This window comes from Gorilla gorilla, chromosome 5, assembly GCF_029281585.2.
Source record: "Gorilla gorilla gorilla isolate KB3781 chromosome 5, NHGRI_mGorGor1-v2.1_pri, whole genome shotgun sequence".
NCBI classification, from domain to species: domain Eukaryota; kingdom Metazoa; phylum Chordata; class Mammalia; order Primates; family Hominidae; genus Gorilla; species Gorilla gorilla.
Window position 1 is genome coordinate 171,708,748 of NC_073229.2, and position 20,553 is coordinate 171,729,300.

The following is a 20,553-nucleotide window of genomic DNA, read 5'->3' on the forward strand; positions in this document are numbered from 1 at the left end:
CCTAAAATAAAAACAACTCCCTTAAAGTGATAGTAAAATGCAGTAATGTGAAAGGTTATTTTTTATTTGATCTCAAACGAAATGAAAAGCACAGAAGAAAAGAATTGGAGACCTTATTCTTAAATGTGATTCTTATATATATGTTTTATATATATATATGTATATATGTATTTTAACATTTTAATTTATATATATGTAATATTTTTAAACCTGAAAAACCAAAGTCAGTGTTTGGGTTTGTATTCTATGTCACACAGAGGAAGCTCCTATCAGCAGAAGAGAGGCTCTAAAATCCTTGTTATCCGAGTTTAAATTTTCTGAAAAATATTCCACCCGTTGAGCTTCTATGTTCTTGCTCTGGGATGTTTCCATGGGTCTGTATTAGTTCCAGGAAATTTGGGTCCTTTCTATTTTATCTCTGGAATTGAGGTTCCTGCAGAAACTACAAGGGATTATCTGTGTTCTTTGCTGTTTAATGTCTTTGCTGCAGTGAGTCAGATTCCTGAAGGAGTAAACAATGAAATGTTTTAAGGCTAACTGTGGGAGATTATGTGGAGAGGAAATACAGCTATTCTGAGAGAAGACATATAAAATGTTGGCCTTTTGCTTCTTGAAGTAATACTGTAAAGACCTCTTGCCTGTTGTACATTAACCAATGCAAGCATGTTATATTTGAAGTTGGGATTCTGGGGTTCATCTTTTTCTCAGTTAATGAATTTTTATTTTAATGTAATTGAATTTTCTTTAAGAATCCAATTTCCACTTCAGAAGATACCATTCCCCTGGGAAAGCGGCTCCCAATCCAAAGAACATAGACCCTTGAGGAATTAATACAAGACTCTTGGAACCTATTTGGGCATCAACCATTGTCAGTGAACATCTGCATAAATAGTGTTTTATATAAATACATTTGAAGGTGTTCTTACATTTTTGGTCACTTTTAAAGCAGTACTTTTTCTCAATCAAAGGGTAGCAGGAAAATAAGAAAAGCTTAACAGTAAGGTGACTCTGTGTGTGTGTTTGTGCACATGCATACTTATACCTGTGTGGGGCGGGGGTGCGGAGGCGCAGTCTGTGTTTTTAAAAAACAATTAAAGAGGTCTTTATGCTTTAACAAGCTGAGAACTACTATGGTAGTTATGTTCTGTAGGGCATGCTTCACAAAGCTAAATGAAAAATTTTAAAGTTAATGACTAAACAGTGCTTAAAGCATACACATTATTCATGATTTATTCTAATAACATTTGTGGATGACTAACTTAATAATGGTGCTGAACATCCATAATGTTTTTGTTCTAAAGATGTGTCTAAGTATCTATGCCTCCTTAGGGGTGGGTTTACATCACTCAGTGATTGAACTAAGATATGTAATTCCATGTCTTTGTATAGAACAGGTCCTGGAAAAATCAACTAGTTATATAGGCTTCCACTGTGCCAGATACTGTTCTAAACAGTCTTGTAGATATTAGCCCATTTAATCCTCATGATAACTCTCTGGGATGTAGGCACTGCTGTGGTTCCTATTTTGTAGATGGGGAACTGAAGCGGAGAATGGTTAGGTTGGGTAATATGCCCAAGGCCATCCATCCAGGAAATGGCAGAGCTGGACTTTGAATCCAGAGTCTGAGCAGATCCCTTGCCCTGTCCTGCTTCCATCAGAGGACTTCATGTCTGTCCTGGCAGGAAGGGATAGGATGACTGCTGGGGAATACCTAGAGGCTGGCTGGTTTGGTTTGAGGTAGTATGCCTCATGTGTTCTCCACTCCCTAACCCCAACTACCAAATTGTTTTCTCTCTTTCTGTATCTTTCTCTTTCTCATATACAAACTCACATACCTACAACCACTCTGGACCCACTCTGGACACTATGCCATAAGGTTACCTTGGACAATGGCTGAGAGGTCCTTTGGTCTGGGCTTTGTTCCTAAACCTTCCCCTGGGAATTGTCACTGCATAACACCCAGCATGAATGGGTAAGGTCTCCAATGCATAATACAACTCAGTCCTATTTACATGTTTTCCTGCTTTAGGTAACCCATTTATGTTTCTTCCGAGTTCATTTGGACAAGGTCAGCGTCTTGAGGGTTATTCAGATGACTTTATAAGCACTGTTCTTTTAAAGCAGTTAGCCATGGTCTAACTTGAAAGCCACATCACAGCATGTTTTTTTTTCTGAAAAGTCTGAAAGTGTTCTTTTTCAGCCCTGCCAAAATTGGAGACGAGGTAATGGGACGGAAAACAGCACGGGTACCCTGGACTTCCTTCATTCTGGCTGCCACTAAACATGTGTGTTAGTCCATTCTCACGCTGCTTTAAAGAACTGCTCAGGACTGGGTGATTCAAAAGGGAAAGAGCTTTAATTGACTCACAGATCTGCAGGGCTGGGGAGGCCTCAGGAAACTTACAATTATGGCAGAAGGCAAAGCAAACATGTCCTTTTTCACATGGTGGCAGGAAGGAGAAGTGCTGAGCAAAAGGGGGAAAAGCCCCTTATGAAACCTTCAGATCCTGCAGGAACTCACTATCATGAGAACAACAGTATGGGGGTAACCGCCTCTATGATTCAATTACCTTCCGCTGGGTCCCTCCCATGATACACGGGGAATTTTGGGAACTAGAATTTAAGATAAGTTTTGGGTGGGGACACAGCCAAACCATATCAACATGCAAATGTGCCTGGGAAAGAATTGCTAAAGAGGATGACGCTGTTGTCTTGCTTCCTTGCCCCTTCCGATTCATCAAGTGAGGTCATGGCCAGTGGAGGCCAGGCTTCAGTGTTTGGGGAACTGAGCTTGGTTGCCAGGAGGCCACAGGCTATTTTGATATGGCAGGCTGGCTGCACTCACAATTGCTGGGTCACTTCAAAAGCTCTTGTGATTGGCAAGGCTGGCAAGCACAGTCCTTCAGAGAAGCATGTTTTTTCCGGGCAGAGCAGCCATCTTTGCAACCCCCTCACCAGACAGGAGAGAAAAGTCACCTCACCTTAATGGCAGGAAGGTTCCAGACTTCCCAGTTCCTTGGACTGAGCCAGATGAGAGCCAGAAGGGTGAATGTGGAGCGATTGCTAGGATGGAGCTATCATTTGAATGGGCAGAATTCTATTTCAGACTGATGACTTGGTTGGACGCTTGATGCTGATTTTGTGATACCTACCTTGACTTCTTGTATCCAGAAGTGGTATAGAGCAGTAGTTCTCAAAGTGTCGTCCCCAAGGCCCTTTCAGGGGGTCTGCAAGGTAATAATTATTGCATAACAATACTATAATGTGATGTTATTTGCCTTTTTCACTGGGAGGGCATTTGTACTGGCAGCACAAAAGCAACAGTGGATAAAAATGTTAATGTCGACCTGTGTTAGTACTTACTAGATTCTTCACCCATATGCACACCCACATACACCTGCCAAAAGAAGCGATTTTTCCTTAAAATAGCCTTGATGAAGCAGTAGAAATTAATGTTTATTAAATCTCCACCTTTGTGTACATGACTTTGAATATTCTGTGTAACAAAATGAGAACTACTCATAAAGCACTTCTGTTGCAAATGGACGTGTATGTAAATCTTGTCTCCTTGCAAACCACTCGTGCTCTTGTTTGAGTTGCTGGCTGAACTGGCTGCATTTTCCATGTAACACCATTTTCACTTGAAAGAACAACTGAGAACAAGCCGTGCTTATTTAGACTTGGGTATTTGGCAGATTTCTTAAAAATAACTAAAGTGAACCTAATATTTCAAGAAACATAATTGACAGTATCTGTTGCTAATGATAAAATTTGAATGTTCAAGTGAAAACAAGAATTTCAGAAAACTTATACTTGCCCCAGTGAGTTTGATAGTTTCATACTGCCTAAATATTTTTTTTGATTAGGCTACCTTGGGTGGTGATATTAACACATGGAATTTTTAAAATATATTGAATAATGATATGTGTCAACATTTGGAAGATCTGCGTAATTCAGAAACTGAATATTTTCCAAATGACCAATACATGATACCATAAAATCATGTATGGGGGAAAAAGTCAATTAAAAGTAGAAGATTGACCAATGATTTTAATGTAATAAACAGTAAGAAAAGTTCATTGATATGGTTTCAAATTTCACATGGCAAGTGACTTTTAAGAAACCGCCGCTTGTCAAGTTTTGCCATGGTATTAAAATGAATATCTACAATTATTTATCTGAAAAGTCTGTTCAGATACTCCCTACTTTTTCAATGACACTTCTGTGTGAGGTCAGATGTACTTCATATACTTCAATTAAAAACATATTGCCACAGATTGAATATAAAGAGATATAAAGAGACATACAGAGATATGCACAAATGTAAAACAATGCCATTCTTCTTAATTTTGGGGAGAATATATGTTTATTTTTCATAAAAATATTTGTGTTAATATGTAATGCATTTACTAGTGTTATTATTATTATTATTTTTTGAAATGGAGTCTTGCTCTGTCGCCCAGGCTGGAGTGCAGTGGTGTGATCTTGGCTCACTGAAAGCTCCACCTCTTGGGCTCATGCCATTCTCCCGCCTCAGCCTCCCGAGTAGCTGGGACTACAGGCGCCCGCCACCACGCCCGGCTAATTTTTTGTATTTTTAGTAGAGATGGGGTTTCACCGTGTTAACCAGGATGGTCTCGATCTCCTGACCTCGTGATCCACCTGCCTCAGCCTCCCAAAGTGCTGGGATTACAGGCGTGAGCCACCGCGCCCGGCTACTAGTGTTATTTTTAAATGAATTAAATATGTATTTTAAATATTTCACAGTTACAATTTAAAATACAGTACATATCAATAGTTATAACCCATAAAACAAAGCTATTTGGAATCTTCAGTAATTTTTAAGAATTCAAATGGCTCTTAGAACCAAAACCAGAGAATGGCTGGGATACAACATTGTAGTGTTTCTCAAGTGGAGGTTTCTGAGCTGTCATGAAATTACAAAAAGTTTCCCAGGTTGGGAATAGTGACTTTTCATTATATAGTTTTAAATACATCAGAGACAATTACTTAAATAATTTTATCTTTAAAATGAAAACTTTGCAGAGCTCAAATATGCTTACATCACACATTAAACTCTCATTCTTCAATAATTGATATAAAAACAAAATACTGGCAATTATTTTCAATTTTAATTTATCAGAAATAAATTATATCTACAACAATAGTATGTTATTTATAGAGCAATGCTTGAAGTGGCCACTAAAACCTTCTCTCTTGTCTTGCAATTTAAAATAAATCACAAATATTCAAGTAAATAATAAATAAACCAGTGGATATTTTGAGCAAAAGAAAAACAGTAGTTCTGTATGTTGACTGTTTTCTATTTTTGATGCTGTAACCAATAGTTAAATCTCAGTCTGCATATTAATATACATGGAGTCAACATATAAACATATAGTTTTTAATGTATTTTAACAAATCATATTTTTCATACATAATTTAAAGTTTGCATCATTTATTGAATAGGAAGAAGTCAAACTTTTTCATTATGACATTAAATATAACTAAATAAGCATCATGCATAACATTTTATATTCTGAATAAAAATAAAATACCTTTTGTCTAAAATCACCTTTGTATCTATCGCCAAAAACAATGAAGGGATTAAAAAACATTTCTAATAGCATTTAAAATTCTATCTTTCCTGCAAAGGAGCCTATGTTTTCTGGGGCTTGTAACAAAATAATACCAACCGTGTGTTAAAACAACAGAAGTTTGTTTTCTCACAGTTCACAGCCAGAAGTCTGAAATCAATGTGTCAGCAAGGCCATGCTGCCTCCAGAGCCTCTAGGGGAGACTCTTTCCTTGTCTTTTCCAGATTCCAGTGGCTTCTGGCATTCCTTGGCTCGTGGCCGCACCACTCCACTCTCTGCTTCCACTTCCACCTGGCCTCTTGTTGGTATGTCCCTGTGTCCTCTCCTCTCCTTTTCTTGTGAGAACACCAGGGATTAGATTCAGGGCCCACCCTAAATCCAGGATAATTTCATCTTGAGATCCTTAATTAAGAACATCTGCAGAGACTCTATTTCCAAATAAGGTCACATTCTGAGGTTCCAGGTGGGTGTGAATTTTGTGAGGGGGGACACTATTCAACCATTACAGTTTCCCAATATAAAATGATTGCAGAGCATAGAAGTAGTTTTGATAAAGTGGGCTTTGCTGTTGCACAGACCCACCCTGCCACTGATTAGCAGTTGAACCTGGTAGGTTGTCTACACTTTAAAGCCTCAGATTCTTCATTTATAAAGTTGGGTCTAGGATCGCCATCACATTGGCTTGTGGTAAGAAGTAAAGGTGATTATGTAAAAGTTTACATTCACATCACAGTCCCTGGGAGGTAGGCACAGAGGGAGTTCACTCAGTAAATATTAGCAGCCGTTTGCTGCTGTTGCTGGAGCAGGCAGGTAATAATAATCATAGTATGTTCTATAAGCATACCATCATGGCAATTATATTGGTGATAATTGAAGTATGAGTTAGCAGATTAATGTTAATGGTGATTTCAAAGACAATTAGTATACAATAATAGATGATTTTCCTGTGGAATAGGTTGATGAGAGACAGAGACAGAAGGAGGGAGAGAATGAGAACTTCAAGTGAGCAGCCCAGGAGCCTGATGAGAGCCAGGCAACAGAAGTGTTGTATCCAAAGACCCACCATATTTTAACAAACTGCAGTAGAGGCCAGACACTGGCGTTCAGCACACTCCAGCATTTATGGCTATTTCTGTTCTGGGCTTGTGCTGCGTAATTATAAGGCCTGTGTCTTGATCACATTTTGGATGGTATTCGGAGAACCTGAATCACAAGACAGAGGAAAAATCTAAAGGCATCTATCACTGTGATTCCAGACAATCCAATCTAAACCTGCCCTCCTGCAGCTGTCAAATTGATTTCCTGTCACAGTTCTCTTGGTGGCTATTTTCGAATCTCCCCCCTGTCCTCCTAGAAACTCTGCCCTTGCCCCTCTCATGGGCTCTTCTGCAGGTAGCCTTGGCCCATCAGAACTGAGAAGTGGTCCATGGCACACTCCCGCCCTCCCTCACTCACCTCCAAATGTGTGGGCCCACTGACCCATCTGTCTTCATTCCTTCTGATTTTGATGAGAAATTACCCCACTCCCCTTTAAGACTAACTCCCCCCTCATCTACTCCGACCCAAGTGATAATTATGGTTCATAATTATCCCTTTGTTTTTTGCATTTAGTCTGTCTCCATGGAATCCTTCCACTCCGTCTGTAAATATGCCCAAGCTCCCTCTTTGTTCTTAAAATCACTGTCCTTTCCAACTACCAAATACCTCCTTAATCGTTCTATTAAACTTCTTGAAAGAGTGGTGACCTAGCCCCCACTTCTTGTTGTGATCAGCTGTTAATTATTAAATAATGGTTGAAAGTACAGTACAGAATTCCCAACAGTTAAATTCCCAGTCATTTCTTCCTGATTGAGATAAGGCACGGCCCTGACTCCAGGCGGTAAGGCGGCACTGGCCTCAGAAGCAGCTGTCTCTGGGTGCACTGGCGGCAGCCTGCAGACCACAGCCCTGTGGGTTGTTCTTTTCTGTAGGAAGTTGGCATTCTCAGAAGCGTCAGTGATGAGTACAGCAAAGTACTTTTAAGAAAGTAGGGAATTTGCATAGCTATGCAGTTGGAAAAATTATAAAATCGGTTAATGCCCCAGGATAGCATAAACAAAGAGGCTTTTGTTTTTTTAACTCTGAATTTGTTTCTGATAGTTTTTTTCTGAAGAAAAAGCAGTAGGAAAATGTCCAGCCAGCCTCTCCACTATACTTTTCATTTGCTGAAAGCCGCAGAGAAGTCATGAATGAAGGTTAGAACCCGTGTAGAAGCTGCAGAAAAGTCCCGAATGAAGTTTAGAACTTGTGTGGCCCTGAAGAGGCAGTGAGAAGCCCTGAATTTTTCTCTAGGAAGTAGAGAAAATTATTTCACTTACTAAGGACACACCTCGGAGGAAGACAGGACAGTGAGAAGAGTTTATAATTAGGATGGCATTTGGGTATTTGCTTCTAAAGTAAAAAAAAAAAAAAAAGAAAATACATGTAGATCATAATGTGGATCATTCTAGAGTAGGCCAAACATTTTTCTCTTCTATAGAATCTTAGAAAATGTACCCTAGAAAACTCTTTAAATAGAAAAAGAGCATATCAGGACACGTGTGTATGCCAGCTATTTGTATAACCTAACATTGCATCCTTCAGCCCGTTGGGGTTCTGGAGCCAGCCTGGGCCTTCCCCAGCGTAGAAGCCGAAGAGGAGATGCTTAGAGGAAAGATGATCGTTAAGACACATATGGGCTCAGTGAACATATGTTTTCATGTTTTCTATATTGTGTAGGCAATAAAGACTATCTGACTTTCTAGACTAAACTTTTCCAATAGGAACTTAATTTAGTGAAAAATTTTTGTGAAAATTATAGTAGGGACGATTCAATCGATCAGCAGTAGTAGTGGCTGACATTACATATAATGCTCCTATAGGAGATATGAACGAATGTAAAATGTGGGGGTTTTGCCCTTGGAGAAATTTACAGTTACAGTGAGGCTCTCCACGCAAATTCCCACCTTTCTTGGTCCTATAGTAATAGCCAGTGTGACGTAGCTGAATGTTGGAAAACTGAAGTTGAGTTATGTCATGAGGTCAAAAAATCTTGTGTCTTGTCACCAACCACCCAAAGGCTCTGCTTCGTGCCCCTGTGTTACCCAGAAGGATGGAAAGCAACACTCCTACTGTCATCAATTTTTTTGTTACACATTTGTCTCCCAAATTGTATGCAAATTTCACATACTATTAATATACAGTCACCGGTTATATTTCTTCAGCAACCAAATATGGAAAATGTGTGTCAACTGGTTCTACAGCTGCAATTGAGCTACATCCTTTAGAATAATGTCACAATAGAGAAATGACTTCTGAATGGTGTTTAGCCTGCATATCACTCTGATTGCCTTTAATTAGGAGGAAAATCACAAGCTAAAAAGAGTAACAGACTTGAAGTCAGTTAAAAATCAGAGTAATCAACTGAGAAAAAAATGCAATCTCATAAATCTTAATTTTTAACCATAGGATAATAGTTTCTTTATTCATTGAATAACTTTTACTGCCTCTCCCTGCTTCTCAGATTAGAATTCTAACACTGATAGGAGATTTGGCATAGGAGAACTGCCTAGCCTCTGAAATGAAAGGCCCCTCAAACCCCATAAAAGCCTAGAACAAATGAAACTGAGAAAGTCACAACCCAAGAATTAGGTTTGGGTGGCTTGAATGTAAGAACTTCCTGATTGAGAGTGGTCTCAAAGTCAAAGGGGGAGAATAGACTAACTGTGATGTAAACCTTTTAGCAATGTTTTCCTAGAAATAGGGAGATAATAATTTGGCACACTACAAAGAAACTTCTGGCAATCACTTTAAAAAACAACAATAACAAAACCTTGTCTTTAAAAATGCAAAATGTTAGGGGTGTTAAGACACCAAAATATAACTTGGTATTTATTCCTGCAGAGGTTGGCATTTATTTATTTATTTATTTATTTATTTATTTATTTATTTATTTTGAGACGGAGTCTCTGTCACCAGCCTGGAATGCAGTGCCTGATCTCGGCTCACTGCAACCTCCAGCTCCCGGATTCAAGCCATTCTCCTGCCTCAGCCTCCTGAGTAGCTGGGACTACAGGCACGTGCCACCACGCCCAGCTAATTTTTGTATTTTTAGTAGAGACAGGGTTTCACCATTTCGGCCAGGATGGTCTCGATCTCCTAACCTACCTTGTGATCTGCCTGCCTCGGACTCCCAAAGTGCTGGGATTACAGGCGTGCCCAGCTGGCTTTCATGAATTTTAAGAAGGGATCAATGCCTTTCATGATTTTTAAGTCAACCTAGTATGATAACCGAGAAAGAAGACTGTGAACACATGTGAATAGATTATTTTTCTTGGTGGAGTGAAGAAAGAGCTTTTATTTTCTTCATAGGGGTGTGCCTAATAATTAAGGGGGAAAATGAAATATGAGAAATGTGTGATACGTATGGGAACAGCTCTGTGAAATGCATATTTGTCCATAAGAGTTGTCTTCAGCAGTTACCTCCTTCAAGCTTGTCAGAATTTTAAAACCGTTCATTTCTGTTCCACTTGAAGAGTGAGATCTATCAAGACCAGCCTCTGGAGTGCCACAATGTGATCAGCCAGAAAAGAATGACGGAGCATTCGGCACAGGGAAATCACTGGCGTTTCCTATGGTCATGAAGCAACATATGCTCCACTAATTACTGTTTTCTGTGACTGCTCTCACATCTTGAAACTCTCCATGACCCATTGCGGAAATCCTGTTCATCTGCCCCCCACCTACTCCCTCAAAGAATGAAAAATAGCAGATTGCAAGGCTGGACTTGTTTAATGAATGTGATTTGTTTTTGTGGAATCAGAGGCATGAGAGGTTTTGGAGCCTGTTAGTTTGACACTAGATTTGTGAAATGACTTCATAGTCCACACCGTTAGATGGGTTTATAGGCAGGGTGTCTTTACTTGCTAGATGATAATCTGTCCAAAGGCATTTTCTTTATTTTTCTATGTTTCTAGAGCAAAGTGACCTTTGAAGGTAGGCAGGATCCTGTCTCTGACTTCAGGCAGAAGTCTGTTGAACATGGGGCAGACATGGAATCTGCATTATAATGAGAATGTCTTCAAGATACAGCGGACTCCCTCTGTGGCCTTTTCTTTTCTTGGAAGTAGTCTTGTTGCCATCTGAGTGACCCCTAACACTGTAACCTAAGGCTTTTCCTGGATTTTTTTCTGACACAAATAGCTTGTTTTCTTGTACTCTATAGTAAATGCAATTTTTGGTGTTAACACCTTTCTATGTATTCATTTATTAGAGCATTAAAAACCAAAGTGTTGGCCGGGTGTGGTGGCTCACGCCTGTAATCCCAGCACTTTGGGAGGCTGAGGCGGGCGGATCACGAGGTCAGGAGATCAAGACCATCCTGGCTAACACGGTGAAACTCCATCTCTACTAAAAATACAAACAATTAGCCGGGCGTGGTGGCAGGCGCCTGTAGTCCCAGCTATTTGGGAGGCTGAAGCAGGAGAATGGCGTCAACCCGGGAGGCGGAGCTTGCAGTGAGCCGAGATCGCACCACTGCACTCCAGCCTGGGTGACAGAGTGAGACTCCGTCTCAAAAAAATAAATAAATAAATAAAACCCAAAGTGTTACCTTGTTTATATTCAGGTAACTTCCCTTCTCTATGGAATTTTCCCTCACTCCTCCTTCCTCCCCGCAAAAGCCCAACAACTTGGTTTGTTCAGATAGGTTGAAGATTACTTTTTCGCAGTTTATAACAAGAGCTGATGTTTAATAGAGGGGTTGGGTTGGATATGGCTTTATTTTGGCGACTATTTGAATATATTAAATAGTAGTAGGATATCGTTACTTAGTATTACAGCAAAATAGGTTGATTCTCTGCAGAAAGAAACTTCGTAAGCCTGGATAGTAATACTTACCATCTATTTAGATGTGATTGCCTGATGGTGTCACCCAAACTAATTAATAATGACTTATTAGCTAACATATTGCCGTCAGCAGGTGGCTGTTTGAGCAGGGGTGAAAATGGCAGGTGCTAAAACAAATTGCTGTACCCTAGAGAAATGTACAGAATTCTTCTTTTCAAGAGTCTTAATGATGTCTGCAGTATGATTTTTATTTTTTGGGCGCTTACAAGGCTTGGAGAGGTTGCAGAGATAGAGACTAGAAAAACAAAACAAAACAAAGGAGAACAAAATTGATTTAACCTTTTCCAAAAGTTTTCCAATTCAGTAAGCAAGCGGTTGAATCTGAGCAGCACAAAATTCCCAGGAAAGACTCAGGCATCCTTCTTCCTTCCAACTTTCCTTTTCTTCCTCTTCTTTGTCCATCTAGATCTGTCAAGGGATTGTGGGCACACAGCAGAGCCATGACAGATGGGCAGTGCACTGTAATCTACTGCTGCCTTTCAATTTCAGAGGGGTCATTGTGACAATGAAGGGGTTAAAACTGTCAACACCTATCAGAGCTTGGAGATAATTAGTGTAATATAAACCCAAGAACTTTGATGGCAAAGACCACACAGCAAATGAATTCGACTAGGTTGCTGCTTTGTAAGAAATACTTAATTAACCTCTTTCCAGCTCACGTACAACTATGGTTTTTACATGCGTATGTGAAAAAGTTACTGTTTATACATACAGATGATAATGATTAAATATGACTGTGAATCATTTTTACTTTGGAAGATGCATTTCAAACTAGCACTTGCAGCTACAAGTTGAAAAGATAAGTGCTCTTCCAGCATGAGATAAGTCGCCTTTGGAATGTCTCACAATGTATTGACTATTGCTCTAGTACTAACGTTTCTAACGTGTAGTACTGAGTAATGTGACTTAGGAATGCAAACTATTACAAGGTATATTTTTATCTAACCATTTTTTTTTTAAGTTTCCACCTCTTAGAAGGAACATAAAAGGAAAATAAAGTAGGCCTTTTTAAACAAAATATAGGCTTGACAAGGATAAAATACATTGTTTTTTAATTAGCTTGAAAGAGAAAATTGATAGATAACAAGCAAAAACTCTTAGGGCTGTTCTTCAAAAGTCCATGTGGTAAGCAGAAAGGGACAAGAATGACTTAAAAATAGGAGCAGAAATCCATGATGGACTAGGGGAAGAATGGGTAAAGGAGAACTTCAATAACCCAGATATGTTCAAATCCACAGGTCCCAATGGCTGGCATCCTAGAGTACTTAATGAATTGGCCGAAGTCATCACAGAGCCGCTAGATATCATTTTTGAGACCTCGTGGAGGACTGATGAGGTGCCTGAAGACTGGAAAAGGGCATATTTAGAACCTTCTTTCAAAAAGGGAAATGGATGATGACCCTGGAAATACTCATCAGCTTAACTTTTTGCTTGGACAAATTCTGGAATAATCAACTTAGTAAACTGGGTAACTGGCTTATAATAGCTAGAAATAAGGCAGTGAACTATCACGCATAAAGAAGTACTGAGTTCATTTTTTAAGAAGATATCATGATGAGATACAGTCTTACGCATTTCTTGGCATTCTCCCTTCCATTCTTAATGAAAACAGATGAGGTTGGCTAAGGCATTTGAGTCATAACTTATTTTAAGTACAATATAACAAAAAGGTAGATTTCTGACAGTAAGTAGTAATTATATTATTTCCAAATTTGCTTTTAACTTGAGAACAGTAGCTTTAATTTTTATATTCAAGCATACACTCTACTTCATTTCATATAGGACCATGTTTTCATAAGATAAGACACATAATTCTATGTAGAATAGTTTGGTGAAGGAATTCTTATTTTAAGGTGCTTTTATATAGTTATTTTGTATATTGGTACAATGTTAAAGGTGATGAATTAAGGAACATCACCAAGAGAGGACAATTTCTTCTAACTTCTCTTTTTAAATTTAATCTGGCTGAGGTTTAGTATTAGGACTAATAAAAGTGTCTTGCTCTGACATGTATGAAGCAAGAGCTAGCTATTTTACTTCATAGCTAGTTTCTTGCACTCTGTGGAGACTGCCAGGGCCGCAGCCCACAGCCTGTTCTGAGCTGCAGTGCTTTATCCCACCTTGCTCTCCAGGCTTCTGACTTCAGGCCTGTGGGGGCCGGGAGGTGGGCAGCAGCAGTGGCCTGAGGAGCCCTGTAGAACTACGGCCGAAAAAGAAAGTAGATTGAGGTGGGGGCAGGAAATTAACATGAATCTAGAGTTTTTCTAATTCTTATCGTCTTATCGTTCTTGTGTTTGGATGCTAGTAGTTTCTTTTTTTTTAGACAGAGTCTCGCTCTGTCATCCAGGCTGGAGTGTAGTGGCACAATCTTGGCTCACAGTGACCTTCGCCTCCCAGGTTCAAGGAATTCTCCTGCCTCAGCCTCCTGGTAGCTGGGATTACAGGCACGCATCACCACACCCAGCTAATTTTTTTGTATTTTTAGTAGAGATGGGGTTTTACCATGTTGGCCAGGCTGTTCTTGAACTCCTGGCCTCAAATGATCCACTCGCCGTGGCCTCCAGTAGTGCTGGGATTACAGGTGTGAGCCATCACACCCAGCCTGGATGCTGGTAGTTTTATTTTCTGCTTAGAAAATGCAACCATGTTGATGGGACCAAAAACTTAGTTGAAAGAAGCCATGGCAAAAGATGTTGACATACAGCAGGCTCCTGAGGCTGTCAATTTCTTAGAGCTCCCAAATAGTACTGCATTACGGGATCTACTACTTAGAAGAATGTACAAGATGTAAGTTCCCATCGGCACTGTCATGGTAAGAAGAATAAGAAACTCTCAAAGGAAAAGAAACTTACATTCACTTTTTCCTGGTCCATTTTGGTTCCTAAGAATAGATAGGCAATTAAGAAGGATATTAGGTTTCTAAGGGCAATTTTAACACAATACTGCTTTAAAAATCTGAAGTTTAAATAGTTTAGCTATTTCTGTAGGTTAATTCAGGCACTGACTAAAATCAGTCTCATTATCATATACAAATGTAAGGAAGTTAAATTTTAAAAGCATGTATAGGTTGTCCTTAAACTATACAAAAGCTTTTAGTTTCATCAGGATTATATTCCAGTTAACCTTTCATCTTTTTTTTTTTTTTCAAATGAACTAGGGTCTTTAAAATTCCTAAGTAGATTCTTTTGAGTGGTAGGGGAGTCTGTATAGATTACAGATATAATTTATTGTGATAACAAATGGCTTCCTGTTTGACCTCATTTCCAGGTGTCGCATCTGTGGCTGATTTATTTCACAGATGTACATTTGCATGTACTTGTTGAACTTTGCTAGGAAGGACTCAATTTTTGAAAAATCTGTTATTTTCACTGTGGGCCTTATGAGGCAATCTACTGCAATGGAAAAAGGGTTCCTTGGTCATTTCAAGTTTTATTTTCTATTAGAGTAATATCTAACTTCAATTATTTTGCCAAGTTTAAACCTTCTCTCTATGTCTACTGTTAGAATTTGAAAATAACAATGTTCTACTTAAAGTAAGAGTCACAGTCAGCAAAAAAAGCCAATGGATTTTAAAAAGACATCTTAGTTAAAGCTAGAGGAAGAAAACTTCAAATAAGCAAAGAAGTATTGAAGGATGCCCACGAATTCCTTTGCATTAAAATCAAGATGAGGTAAGAGGTAAAATATAAGAGAAAGGGATTATTTTTACCATGAATTGTATCTGGGGACAATTAGTCTTAGAAGGAGTAATTTTTTCAGCATTTTTCCTCTGTATCTGAACACCAATAATATACTTAATTTTTGAATATAAAAGAAGTAGCAATTGACTAAGAATAAATATGTTATAAAAACTAGAGGATTATCTTGATTTACATTTCCTAGAGTATTAAAAGAGATTAATTACAGACTTTCACTTGATTATATTGAGGAGTCTGGAGGGTCATAGCAAAATTTTCTTTAGTTCATCTTAAAATTTAGGGAGGTAAAAAAAGATTTTATTCACGTAAAAGATTTCTTGGCATAGGGAAGGCATAATGTTAAGGGCTTCTTCCTTACCCAAGTGGGAGCTGAACCAGTAATTGTGGGGAAAACTGCATTTATAGCAACAAAGGATAGTAGTTTCTCAACCTGGAGCATTCAAGCAATTTCTCAGTTCAGAGATATTTATAGCATCTTGGTGTTATGCAATAAGCAATGACAACAACAAGCATTGAGCTTTCACTTTGGAGTTACTCAGATCTGAGTTTAAATTCTAAAATTATTCTAGTAGTATTTTCCTGCGGTGAATCTGTTAAGGATGTAAGCTATAGTGTAGCTTGGGGAATCATCTTGAACAGTTACGAAACTCATTAAAGCTTCTTTTCCCTTGTCTGTAAAATGGGAAAAATAAATACCTCTATAGTTGTTAAGAGGCTTAAGAGTTCTATGGCTTACACCCACATACAGTCCTTGGCTCAGTGCTAGGCATGTAGCAGGTGCTGACTGCCTCTCTCCCTTCCCTTCTTTACTCTCAGTTGTCTTATTTCTTCTTATGCAGAAGAGATTACCTTAAAGCTGACTAGAAAACTCAGACATAAATTGACATTTCCTTATCATTGCCTGAAACCCACTGAATAAGTCCCCTTTGATTTCTCTTAGGAAGGATAAAAAAGGCTACAGTACCTGCTCATCATAGGAGTTCAGTAAATGTTTATTGATTGAATGAAAAGAATTTGATTTAAGGAAACAATAACACTCCATCTTGGGCAACAGAGCAAGATCCCGTCTTGAAACAAAACAGAACAAAACAGCAAATTCATAAAGGCCAGCAGTTTTCAAGTCTGGGGAAATAGGCACATGGACAGATTATATGAAGGTATTTCATTAGCTTTCTTCTCTTTATGGCAGCTTCAGATTGATAAATTTGAGGTACAAATGAGTGAGTGACATATGTATATTTTCCTCTGATTTTATGACTGATTTACAAATTAGGAGTGCAAATGGGCTATTCCCCGATAGCATCTTCTGGGAAGAATCCAACCAAGATACAAAGCAGATGATGGTAGATCGGCAAACTCTTTTCTATGAAAAGAAAAACCAGATATACCAGGGACTGGAAAGCACCTGCTTGAAAATTGATATGAGCATGTCTGAATTTTTCCCTTATAAGAGCCTGAGTATTGTAACAGGTCTCTTGCACAGGGGGTTGAAAAATAAAAAAAGAAGTTAACATAATTAAAATGCTTGGACAAAACATTTGCTTTATATAGATTCTTACATGTAATATTTGATTAGGTATCAAAATAGGTTTAGGCAGGTGGAAGTTCTGAATTTCAAGGCAAATAAGGCATAAAGGGTGGAACATTGCATCTAGGGAAAATAAGAGAAATAAGTGAAAGTCTGACCCTACATTGCCAATTCTCAGACCAAGTACAAAGTATTAGGAATTTTTTATATCAGCTGACATCTTGTGCTTAGAATAAAGCCATATAGATGAACACATAGTTACTTTATTAAATCAAATGAGTTGTGCAGAGCAGAGCAAATCTATTAGGCTTTCTCTTTTAGAGTTTTCTAATTTTACTCTTATTAGCTCCCTCAGTTGTCATCAATTACATATTCCTACATCAGATATTTTACACTATCAGATTCTTTGATTAAAAAATCATCTTCAGCTTTACATTATTAATCTCTGAGGACATAAAATCAAATAACTTTCTAGTCCATGATCATTAATCACTACTATTTTAGATATTTCCATAAAAGGCCTAAAGGGAAAAAAAAATGGTAGGTAGTTCAGAAAAAAATGGCCGGGCACGGTGGCTCACGCCTGTAATCCCAGCACTTTGGGAGGCCGGGGTGGGCAGATGATTTGAGGTCAGGAGTTTGAGACCAGCCTGGCCAACATGGTGAAACCCTGTGTCTACTGAAAATACAAAAAAATTAGCTGAGTGTGGTGGTGTGCGCCTGTAATCCCAGCTACTAAGGCAGGAGAATGGCTTGAACCCAGGAGGTGGATGTTGCAGTGAGCTGAGATCGCGCCAGTGTGCTCCAGCCTGGGCAACAGAGTGAGACTCTGTCTAAAAAAAAAAAAAAAAAAAGAAAAAAGAAAAATTGAAGAACATATCTTTTCTACTTATGAAATAGATAATTTTTTAAAATTGTTTAAACTCCTGGAAATTAAGTGTTATTTTTTATTACTGCAGTTGAGAGATACCTTTTCAGAGGAAAACAAGAGGCTAAATTCCATGTTAAGAGCTAAGTAGTATTTTTTTCTTAACAATTTTGCCAAAATTTCTTCTACTGGACCAAAAGGAAATAAATCTACAATAAATCTACTTTCTAAATATTATTTAAGATGGGAAATGTCTTTTATAGGTATATTCTGTATAATACCCTTAATTAGATGAATTTTCCCTTATCATTCCAAAAATGAAATGCTGTGTTAAATATCTCCAGGGCAAAGTGGTATGTTGACTGGGACAAACGTTAGAAATTGTATTGTTCATTGCAGTTGTTGCCCTGTTCCCCAAGCTTGTCAATGTTTAGAGATACTATTCGGGTTGCTAAAGCCATTATTCATAGAAAATTTCTGCCCCTACAGAAGTGTGTGCATGGGCCTTGGAAAATCTACATGTGTATATCTGAGTAGCGAAGCACAGATTCACTCTAATTGAAAGCAGCAGTTTGGTTTTGTAAATGTAATTGCAATTGACACTTTCTTTTCCCTTTCAGTTATTATTTTTTTTAAAGGACGTTATGAGAAGGCACTATGAAAAGCCTAATTGGAATAGCATTATGAACCATGTAATGTATGCCCATGCACACTGTGATTTGCAAACGTATGTCCGCTCTTCAATAAATGTTACGGCTTTCACAGCGGTTCCGCCTTGGCCTCTTTTGTAATCTTCCACATCTTGATGAATGTGATGGAGTTTGTGCATTGTTTAAATTGACAATATGTAAATATTTATGGTATGCATTATGGTCAGCATGGGAAATCAGAGTTCTAACTGGAAAGAAAGGAAAAAGTGGGTCTTGCCACACTGTACACCAAAGTGAAGTAAATCCATCTTACGAGCTGGGATCCTTTGGTATGGTTGTTATATGTGAGTATGTTGTAGCCTTCTCTTGTGTGATTCTGTGCCAGTCATGGTGGCTCACCACGGTGGGAGATGGGATGGTGGGGGCTGTCGGGTGGTAAGAGGGGCTGTGTGTGGAGTTTCTGTACATGTGTTTCTGCTATGGTTCCTACAGCCCTGAATCTCTATCACCTGAAATGTGTTGTGATTCAACTACAGATAAGCAATATTTCCGTGTTCGTTAGACGCAGAGTGCTGGATTTGAATCCCAGCCTTACTACTTTCTGGCCTCAGGACCTTTGGCAAATGGACTAACTACTGGGCATGCTTGACACAGTCACCAGTCCCTAGACATTAATTTGAAGAAGTTTTATCACAGTGTTTTGGGTTTTATATAAATGTCATCATGTGTAATGATTTGATTTTTAATCAAATTATTTAATTTTAATCAAATCATTTAAATCAAATCATGTGCATGTTTTTATTCCCACTGGATGCAAAATGAGAAGAAAGTAAATTTAAAGCAAAAAAAAAATATGGTAAATATTAGGAGAAATATGTACAAATTTGAATTTTAGAAATGAAAAGGACCTTAAGGATAACCTAGTCTGATTCATAAATTGTGTAGTTAAGAGACTAAGGTGCCAGGAGTGAGTTTGTGGCATGCCCATGATAACACCCCAGGTTGGTGGCAGACGATTGGCGTTCTTCCACATCCTCTAATCCTGGCTTTTGTCTGATGTCAAATCCTGGGAAGTATACCTAAAGGGTTCTGTGGCTCCTTCAAAAAAGACTCATTTTTCTAGAATGGACTTAGTTTGAACTTAGATCCCCGGTTTTTAAGACATAGTCATAGCCCTTTTGTTCATAAACTAAAGCTCCAAGCTGCCCCAGGGCTCTGCAGGGGCCAGCATTGTGGCTTGAAAACCTGATCTTTCAGCCTTAAAACCTTATGCTTCAGGTCCTCCTTGATCTGATAAGCATATTTAGAAAAGTTCATGATACTGGTGGACAGCCCTAAAATGTACTTTTTAAAAATAGGGAAATGTATGCCTGCAGTAAAGTTCACAAATAAGTGTTTGTTAAAGAATAGGATGGTTTATATCATTAATGAAATCACATCACGTAAGTCAGCTTTGAAAACATCTTTCATCTGAATCTAGATAATGAATATCTTCTAGTTTCATTCCAGGCCATTCGCTGTCCCACTGAGGATTTTTTTTTAATTTAAAAGAGGAATCTTGAATAATTTTAAATGCAAAACTTACTCTACCCGCACCCCGCCCCCCCCGCCCACCTCCTAGAGGTACCCTGAGGACAGAGTACATTCATGTAATTATGGACACTTTTTTGACTAACTCGTCTATTTTAAAGTACATTCATGTACCAATAACAGGATGTCTGTGGAATCTCGTTTGTTTCTTGGCTGAATGATGAGCACCAATTGTGAACACTGTATATTCAGTGTACATTGTTTTAGATCCCTTTAGCTCAATCAATTTAACTTCAACTTCATTTTGGAAGTTAATTAATCTACATAATAGCATTTACAAAAATAGCCACTTTGAATGAAGAATATACATTTAATTTAAAAAAATCCTTGCCTATAAATCAGAAGTCCTTAAATCCAGTCTCTTGGTTTTCCTGGTGAGCAGAGCTGTCTAAGTCACTTCCTTTTTACACCTTCAGTCTCCCATCTGCAAAAGTGCTCAGTGGACAGCATTGCTAAACACACCGTGTGAAAGGTTTGAGACACAGATGGGATCTGTGAATAATTTCAATTTTTTTTTTTTTTGATGACCTCCACCAGGCCATCAGTACATCTGGTTTGTCCCACTGGGTTTGTTCCCCACTTGGTGCTTCCCTCGTTCCTAGTGTATTATCTGGCATGGTGCAGGTGCTCAGTAGTATTGTAGAATGAATGAAGGACTAAGTGAACTTTCTCATAAGCCTGAAGAAACTGAATGTT

The 20,553-nt window shown here is 38.5% G+C and overlaps 1 protein-coding gene across 1 annotated transcript in view; it reads left to right on the forward strand.

Annotated features, from left to right (window-relative positions):
- Nucleotides 1-18,386, forward strand: part of SAMD5 (sterile alpha motif domain containing 5) — a 67,774-nt gene extending 49,388 nt beyond the window's left edge. The window contains exon 2 of the mRNA XM_031012581.3: nucleotides 12,762-18,386. Within this exon, the coding sequence (XP_030868441.2) occupies nucleotides 12,762-12,824 (63 nt within the window). The 3' untranslated portion in view covers nucleotides 12,825-18,386. The remainder of the gene's footprint in view (nucleotides 1-12,761) is intronic.
- Nucleotides 18,387-20,553: the final 2,167 nt, after the last annotated feature.